General features: G+C 37.8%; 2 protein-coding genes across 2 annotated transcripts in view; both read right to left on the reverse strand.

Moving 5' to 3' along the window:
- LOC122067494 overlaps window positions 1–4,069 on the reverse strand; it is a 5,836-nt gene extending 1,767 nt beyond the window's left edge. The window contains exon 1 of the mRNA XM_042631343.1: window positions 3,588–4,069. Within this exon, the coding sequence (XP_042487277.1) occupies window positions 3,588–3,825 (238 nt within the window). The 5' untranslated portion in view covers window positions 3,826–4,069. The remainder of the gene's footprint in view (window positions 1–3,587) is intronic.
- Window positions 4,070–5,568: 1,499 nt separating this feature from the next.
- Window positions 5,569–8,705, reverse strand: part of LOC122067486 (5'-nucleotidase SurE-like) — an 8,573-nt gene continuing 5,436 nt past the window's right edge. The window contains exons 7-10 of the mRNA XM_042631337.1: window positions 6,929–7,081; window positions 6,676–6,783; window positions 6,252–6,320; window positions 5,569–6,170 (exon numbers count right to left, since the gene is read on the reverse strand). Coding sequence (XP_042487271.1) covers window positions 6,072–6,170; window positions 6,252–6,320; window positions 6,676–6,783; window positions 6,929–7,081 — 429 coding nt within the window. The 3' untranslated portion in view covers window positions 5,569–6,071. The remainder of the gene's footprint in view (window positions 6,171–6,251; window positions 6,321–6,675; window positions 6,784–6,928; window positions 7,082–8,705) is intronic.

Below are 8,705 nucleotides of genomic sequence, written 5' to 3' on the forward strand. Positions count from 1 at the left end.
CTCAAAGTTAGGTTGTGAGTTAGGTTTTCTTCTTCAATCGATTTTGGGAATAAAATCTTTAAGGGCAATTTCGGCACTCCCCTATTTTTAAGGGTAAAATGGTATTTTAAAAAAATATGAACTGCTGATATCAACATTCTTGGTATATTCTGTAATGTTAACTGACGGCAGGGGGTCCGAGTCCAATTTGGTGAAAGAGAGGGGGTGTCCTTATAATATTGGCATTCTCCAGGGGGTGGCGTTGTAAATTACCCTTTTTTTAATACACATGTGAAATGACAAGTTTTACTCCCCCCTAAAAAAGGTGTTTTATACTAAGCTACACCAAACTCAATTTTGCCTACATGGCCATACAATGCTTGGCGTAGATTAGAATGAACAGTTTTTTAAACAAAAGCTTATTTTTGGTTTAGCAAATGAATTAAAAAACAAGACCCAAAAAAAAAGGTGAGGGCAAAGGAAACAAATTTCAACTGTTTCTTTTTTTCTTTTTCCTCCAGATTACGGAAGCTCCTGGAGTACATACAACACACTTCATATAAAGAGACTATTTTCTTTTTATAACATAAGTACCCATGCAAAAAACATTTATTCTATACTTGGACATGTTGCAATGTCATGTTAGCAACAACTGTTTTTTAGACATCTGTTATCAAATAACAACTGTTTCTCAAAGAAGAATATTGAGAAAACACTTTTCCACTGTAACATGTGTCCCAAAGTCGGTTTCACTTTATGTTGAATTAGTTAAGAGCATCATAGGAATTTTACATGTAATCTCCATATCCAATTCCCACCACTGAATTGAAAGTTTCCCCAAATAGGAGGGTGTACATCCAAGAATCATAGAAACTACTCAAAGTGATTGGAATCTAGAATGCCAGTTCGCACTACTATGGTCCTTCTCAGCTACCAAGCTTATATCCCAAAATAAATGGAGTTGAATCCTTCATTATCCAACGTGATGCCAAGTGAATCCAGAACCTCTGCAACCACCGGCCATCTCATGTAATTATCCTACCATATCACTATTCATATGGGATGCCTTGACAACTAGGGTCGCCTTGTATCCAGGCCCCCTCCAACGCCTTGGATCGCCTAGATGCCATGACAACTACAGATAACCAGCTAAGTGTAACCATAAGACAATGATTCAACTAATAAATAGAAGAAGTGAAGCTACAGCCAAAGCAACAGGAATAGTAGCTAATATCCTTCCTTTGCTCAGAAATTCAAATGTATTATACCTTCTCCTTCCTATGCCTATTATAACCTTTGATTCCTCATCAAAAAGGAGAGAGATACTGCAAAGCGACTATTTTAGATATCTAGGGTCAACCGTAAACAAGGAGGGGGATATAGAAGATGATGTTTCTAACAGAATTAAAGTAGGATGGATGAAGTGAAGAGGTGCATCCGGAGTGTTGTGAGATAGACTTATCCTTAAGGGAAATTGTACAAAACTATTGCGGGACAGAATGTTGGGCAGTCAAGAAATAAAGATAAGTTGAGGGTTGTAGAGATGAGGATGTTGAGATGGATGTGTGGCAAAACTAGGAGATATAGGGCAAAGAATGACAGGTTAGAACTGATTTGGGAGTTTCCCCGACTGAGAACAAGCTCCGAGAATGTCGTTTAAAGTGATATGGCCATGTTCAATGGAAGCCTTGGGATGCCCCCAATAAGGAGTGATCAAATCCAGATGGAAGGAGCAAAAAGAGTTAGGGGTAGGCCTAAAATGACCTTTGATGATGTTGTGAGGAAGGACATGCAAAAGCTAGGTCCGGACTCTAGTATAAATGCTAATAGAGTTGTTTGGAGGGCAAAGATTCATGTTACCGATAGCTTGTAGGTGGGATGTTCTTGCGGCGCTACCTTGTCTCTTCTTTTTTTTTTAACCCTCTAACAGATCCATGTAGCAGGCCCCACTTAGTTTTGAATAGACTGAGTTGTTGATTCCTCATCAGAAGGCATGACCCTTTGGGACATAAACTGACATCATCATATCAAAACAATCTAGACTACAAGATGATCATGTGCTAATATAGTAACTAACGACAGCTAACTGATATTTGACCAGAAGGACAACAATGGAATGCTTCATGAGCATGAAATAAATTAAGGGCATGAGGACTGAAGACAAATGCAAAAAATATGACCAATGAGCAAAAGAAACAAATGTAGGAACTCAAGTCCCCAATCCAGTAACGGATCATCCTACCATTAGATGCATATAAAGAGACCAAGATTGAAATTCAAAATCCTCATCCAAAAGAATTTTTCCCAACCATCAGGTATCCATAGAGCAGACATCACAAAAAAATCATTTCTAATGTTCATATGTGCTTACAAAGAAAAAGAACAACTTGCAAATTAGCAGCTTGTGAGGTGCTAAAAACTACATCCATGTAGCCTTTCCTATAGAAGATCACATCCTTCAAGCCCTTAAAGTATCAAAATAGAGAAAACATGCCAAACATTTAAGCCCCTGAACAACACAGTACACATCCCATTTTGTCGCAAATTGTTTGGAATTTGTCACCAAAGGTGTGCCTTCATTAACGATGAATGTACATGTTTCTTGAGAGTGCTGATTGTTCATCTATTACCTTAGCCAACATTTGGAATCTGATGTCCCCTACCTCTCTTTTCAATAGATAAGATACCTAATATTTGATTGACTATATGTTTCTCAAAGAAAACCTAACCATCTTGTAGCCCAAAGGCACCTCCTTATCAGCAAAAACCAGCTCCATTATAGTATACATAAATTCATCTAATGAGAAAATATTGTCAAGGCATCACCTAGCGCCGCTTATGCATCCAAGCTCTTTCTTGGGTCCAAGGAGTAGACATATACACATAGTTAAATAAATTATCATTTCTACATTACATATAGTCATTAATACACGCCTAGGGATTTCCTTAACCCTCGCTGGCATTAGTGATTCATTAAGATTTTTTCCCCAGAAGATAATTATTGTTCTCACAACCCTTAAAAGTGAAAAATCCCTAACAAATATACTATGATTCTATCATGAAATTTTCTTTCCATATCTTATCACTCAATACATGGGTTAAAAATTTATTGTTGCTCGAGTCTCTTATTTTAACCAGGAACAAGGAACCAGAGTTATCAACACAAATGAAGAACAGATGAAAATATTGACCCAGTTTTCATGGTCCCGCCAGACCAACTCCAGACTTGGGAAATTACGTGCGCAAAGATTAACGAGCATTGGTCCCCAATGAGAATGAGCAATCTCACCTCATACCCAGATGAGATGATCCCTACAGTTCAATGGATGGATAATGAACACCATTGTACTCTGAGCCCTTTAGAACCTTTCCATTCAATTAAAACCCAACCATAATATCAAGACCGAGTAACTTACTATCTTCTCCAATTATAGACACAATTTTACTGATTTCACCAGAAACTAATAAAAAATGAAGATGGAAAAATAGACAGAGAAACAGAATACATAAATTGAATTGAAAATTAACAACATTAAAACAAGAACCCAGTTAATCATTATGCTAGAATTTCAGAGAGAATAAAACCTAAAGCAAACAAAAATTTTTACCTTCTGGTAAGAAGAAACGGAGCGAAGGAAGGCCACATGGATAGGGAAACTCTACAGCAGCCACCTTTTGAAAACGTAGTGAATTCTGGAACTCGGAAAAGGAAGGCGTAAGCTTAGGAGAGATGTCAGAGCTGCGCGAGCAGAGGTTGATATTTGAATTAGATAGGCGTTGAAGATGAAGATTTAAGAAGCGATTCACAAGAGAAGCACCAGCTTGGGCTAGGGTTTTCGACGACATCTTTCGATTTTCGTCCAGGACACTGACAATCTGTGTCAAAACCCTCAACTTGATTTAAGGTAAAAGAGAATCCCCCAGTCTGCAAAGAGACGAGAATGGCTCACATCGGAGGAGTTTGGAACTTTGAAGAATCGTATCGGATCAGATTGGCCAATTTGGGCCCATGCGGATCAGAATCGGCAGAGGCCGGTCCCAATTTCAGTCTATCCGATTCCGACTGATCCTGAACGGAAACTAGGGTTTAGAGGTTTAAGGTCGTTGTCGTTCCCTTTATTTTTTTTTCCCCACCTATGAAAAGCCCCATTTTTTTTATTGTGAAGTACAAGGATTTGGTTCACGGTATCGGATTGGTTATCATTCCCTTTCAAAACCTATATGTAGCATCATATCGGGTCGGATCAGACCCTTTTATTTATTTATTTATTATTATTATTATTTGACAAATCGATGCGACACAGGATTGAATCTCACCCCGTCGCAAGTTGGTGGGCACATGCATCACTTCTTTAACCTGGATTCTGACTTAGAGACCGTTCAAGTAGTAATATCGGCCACGACCAATACCGATACCAATCAACCGCCCAACCTATCTGATAACAATACCTTGAATCATATAAGAAAGGGGGAGGGAATACATGTGATAGGAGTTGATTCTTAGACCTTTCACACTCCTCTTGACGCCTGCTCTACAAGTAGAGGCTGCAACCAATACGTATGCACTAGATCCACGAACTACATGAACATTCTCACATAATGAATTAAATGAAATATGTCGGCGTGTAACTCAATCTAACACCCTCTCTTATTCTAACGTTCATGTGAGCTCCATGGGGATTATACCATTCTTTGCAGGGCTATTTAGCCCGATGTACAGATCCTCCCCACAGTAGCATCATGTGTAAGCCTTTCCCTTTCTTATCATAGCCTTTATGCGAGTTCAATGGGGATTATTCCATTCTTTTCACGACCATAGCCCGGTGTACAGATTCCTCCCCCATATCTTGGGCAACCCTTTCCCTTAACCTATTTCTCCAATCATAGATCAATTGATTGGGACGTTGAAGATACCTAAGCTAAAGTCCCTTCTCATGTAGGGGTGAATCATTGAGCAGAAGATCCAGATCGTATTTTCTCTTGCTCTCCATATATATACAAGAGAGCTACTAAGCTAGAGCATTGATCATGACAATTCGATCCCTTTAATTCATTAGTTAAGCAAAAGGGTTTGGTCCGGTTTCAAATGAGCAGAACTAGTTTTGATCTAGTAATAGGCCAAACCAAAACCAAACCATTAAATTGCGAACAGAAATGGCCTATTTGTAGGATTTGCTAGGAAGTGATTTTGGAGCCAAGGCCAAATCATATACTCCAACTAGTGTCTATCATAGAAAATTATAACATATAAAGATACTCCAACTAGATTATCTGTTTGACCTCACAAATATTGAACACCTTCAGTCCAAACTCCCAATTCCCAACCACTCTGCTGATTAGTTAGACCAGTCATATGGGCAAGTGAACCAAAACCATACTGGTTCATTCAGATCTGATCTCCATAGGCCAGATTATCCAATTACTTGACTCTAACACTGCTGAAGGAAGTGATTTTTGGAGCCAAAGCCAAATCAAATACTCCAACTAGTGTCTATCATAGAAAATTATAACATATAAAGATATTTGATTCAGACTAATCACCCAAAAAATTAAATAAACATGTCGGAATTAAAAAGGTAGGAGGGGAAATTAAGTACAAATAAAATATTTCCTTCTTGCTTTCCAGTAAAAAACAAAATAAAATACAACATAAATGTCAATAAAAAAAAACCCCTATTGAGGCAAAACCCAGTATTGGGGGAGGGGATGGTGGAAGAAAAAATGTAGACCCTGTTACAGTATTCATCAAAAGCTACAAACAAACCAACTCACCTCATCAGAACTAAAACAGGAACACCACAATTGTTTCATACTGAACCACACAATTGTCAGTATCAGGAAAAAAAGACAAAGATGACCACCAACAGGAGATTTTACATCATACCCAACATGTAAGTAAACAGCGAAGAAGTACAAGAAGAAGTACAAGCTTCAAACGCATGCAAGATGAACGAACAGATGGGGAGGGAGGCAAAGGGAGGGACAGCAGAAATCAGAATAAATTTGAACACTAAATTGATAACTTAAAAGGAAAAAAATAACCCCACTTCCAAATGTACACCGAATTACCAACCATGTCAATCCAAGAAACCTTATTGGTCTCCGGCAACAATGGCAGCAATCCATTCACAAGCAGATGACTGAGTATCTGGTGCAACATTTGATGATAAAGATAGAGGAGTAATTGCAACCTGTTGTACAACAGGGAAGTAAAAACAGTCAAATGACAGAAAGGTTAGGTATAAAAATTCTACAAATATAATCAAACTCACAAAGCCATTTTCAAGTGCTCGGAAATCAAGATCGTCATCCATTTCTTCTTCTTGCTCTTTCTCCAAAAACTGCAGTTACAAAGATAACAAACACTCAATGATTCGAATAGGTTAAATTTGTAGCAGACTACATCCAATCTTAATCCATGTTACATTAGGTTGCTTTGCTCCTTTATAGAATTGTTGTTTATTTTAAAAAATAATAATAAAAAAAAAAAAAATAGCACATGAATTAAAAAAAATAAATAAATAACAGGGAAAAAATGTCAAGAAACAACCAGTTGCAAGAACAGAAAACAACACCACTCCCACGAACAAACGCATAAAAAAAGAAAAAGGCCATGGGTAAGAAAGAGAAGTGCAGTTTCCCATTGCATTACACCTCAACATCGGTAGTCAATCCTTCAGTAGAGATGTAAAATACCTCTAGACGGAAATACTTCTTCACTCGTTGGGAATCCGATTTTCCAGCAACGCCAACTGATTCAACTTCCACATTCTTTCTTTGTGTGCTCATGCGGCGTGCTGCACCCTGTGGACCAAGGACTGGATCATTTCAAGGGGCTGACTTATGCACCCACACACTTTTTCTTTTTTTCTGGAAGGGGCGGCTGGGGGGAAGATCCAGATGTCTGAAACCTTAACCCCATGAAAATCACTCAATGAAAGACACTTACAGCTGCAGACGCATCTCGGCTGAGCTGAGCAAGCTGGATGCCAAGACTCTGTTGATTGGACATGAAATGCCCAGCAGATGGATGTCTGTTTGCTGAGACAGCTAGCCAACTTGGAGTGGACCTCCATAGACTCTGTTTGGTGACTTTGAAGCCCTGTCAAACAAGTATGAAATAAATACAGTTTAATCATGAAAAAGTATAATTGAAACCAACAAAGAGAGATCAGAGCCATATTGCATTAATGAAACGCCACATTGTAAACAGACATAATTTGGCATGCTCATTACTTTCACACAAGTCACAAAGAATTACTTGCTCCAAGAAAAATGCCACATCATTACATTCAGGACACCAACAAAAAATGGAACAAGTTGAACAAATGAAAGGAAAGCTAACAAACAATGGATCAAAATTATCTAAATGATTACAAGATTACTGTATTCTGCAACCACATCAATACATGAAACCACACTTTCCAAAACTTCATGCTCTCAAGCTATCATTTTGGCATTATAGTTTCTAAAAAATGAGAAAGAAGAGAACTGCACCATTACCCAATGTGTCTTATGTGCATATATATATATATATGTATATATTTTTTGGGAAAAAGAACACAGCCTGGTCAAAATTCACCTTGACCCCCATGCAATAAAAAATCCCATCCATGTTGATGTCCATGTATGTGCTCTTATTCGCCCCTGCGCTGGTGCAAGGGCCACGATACTAAACAGGGATCTATTGTGCATATTTTTTGAGGGGTGGGTGGAAGGGGAGCTACTTTCAAAATAGTGAGCATCAAGGTTGATGAAAATAGTGAGCAACCACAGAAGTATCTTAAATGGCATAACAAGGATTCAAGCAACCATGAGAAGAACTGTGATTCACAGCCACAGCATCATCTGATTTAACAAATCATATCCAAGTCCTCATTTGAGCAAAATGCATGGAAGGAGTCAAGAAAAAGCAAGCTCAACATTCAGGATCATCCTGTTCCTGTGTCATCTTGACATAGTTTCAGGGTTGAGTATGGTTTCTTCAATATTCATTTCTTTATTACCATCATTTCAGGTACCTATTACTCTATCAGGACAAATGACTTAAGATTGTTGCTCACGAAACAACCTCACACATAGCAAGATTATAGAATCTCCTAAGAAATTCTTAAGCCATTGATATTGCTTGCTGAGCTCCAGAAAATCTAATCACAATGCAGCAATTTATACCCACCACCTTCCCCTCTAATAAGATACATTTTTATAGAGTCAAGTAATCTTGCATGTATTTTTTTAATGAAAATTATAGCATCCTTATTTGCTGCTCATTGAAGAACCAAGTAAGATGACAAAGATATGTATACTAGACAAGCAAAGCGATTCATTCACAGGGATTTCTTTCATATTTTGGTTGAAATGTATCAAAATATTTCCGTTAATCACGCATAAAAATAATAAGTCAATGCTTCAATCAATATCCTGATATGACATAACATTTTGGCCACATCAACCAATACAAATAACAAACAAGAAGCTCATCATTGACATTAAGAATACATAGACTAAGGCTATAAACATATCATTAATTTTAGAAACCACCCCCCCCCCTCAACTGATACCTTTTTACTTATATTTTAAAACAAAAGATTGCATTTTTCTATGAAATTCAACCACTTCGTTTAATTCGTTTTGCATTAACATCCTGGAGCTGGGACCAAGAATCACTATCAACCCACACCCATGAAAAACTAGTAAGTCACTTATGCACATATATGTCATAGTTT

The sequence above is a fragment of the Macadamia integrifolia genome, chromosome 2, assembly GCF_013358625.1.
Source record: "Macadamia integrifolia cultivar HAES 741 chromosome 2, SCU_Mint_v3, whole genome shotgun sequence".
Taxonomy (NCBI): domain Eukaryota; kingdom Viridiplantae; phylum Streptophyta; class Magnoliopsida; order Proteales; family Proteaceae; genus Macadamia; species Macadamia integrifolia.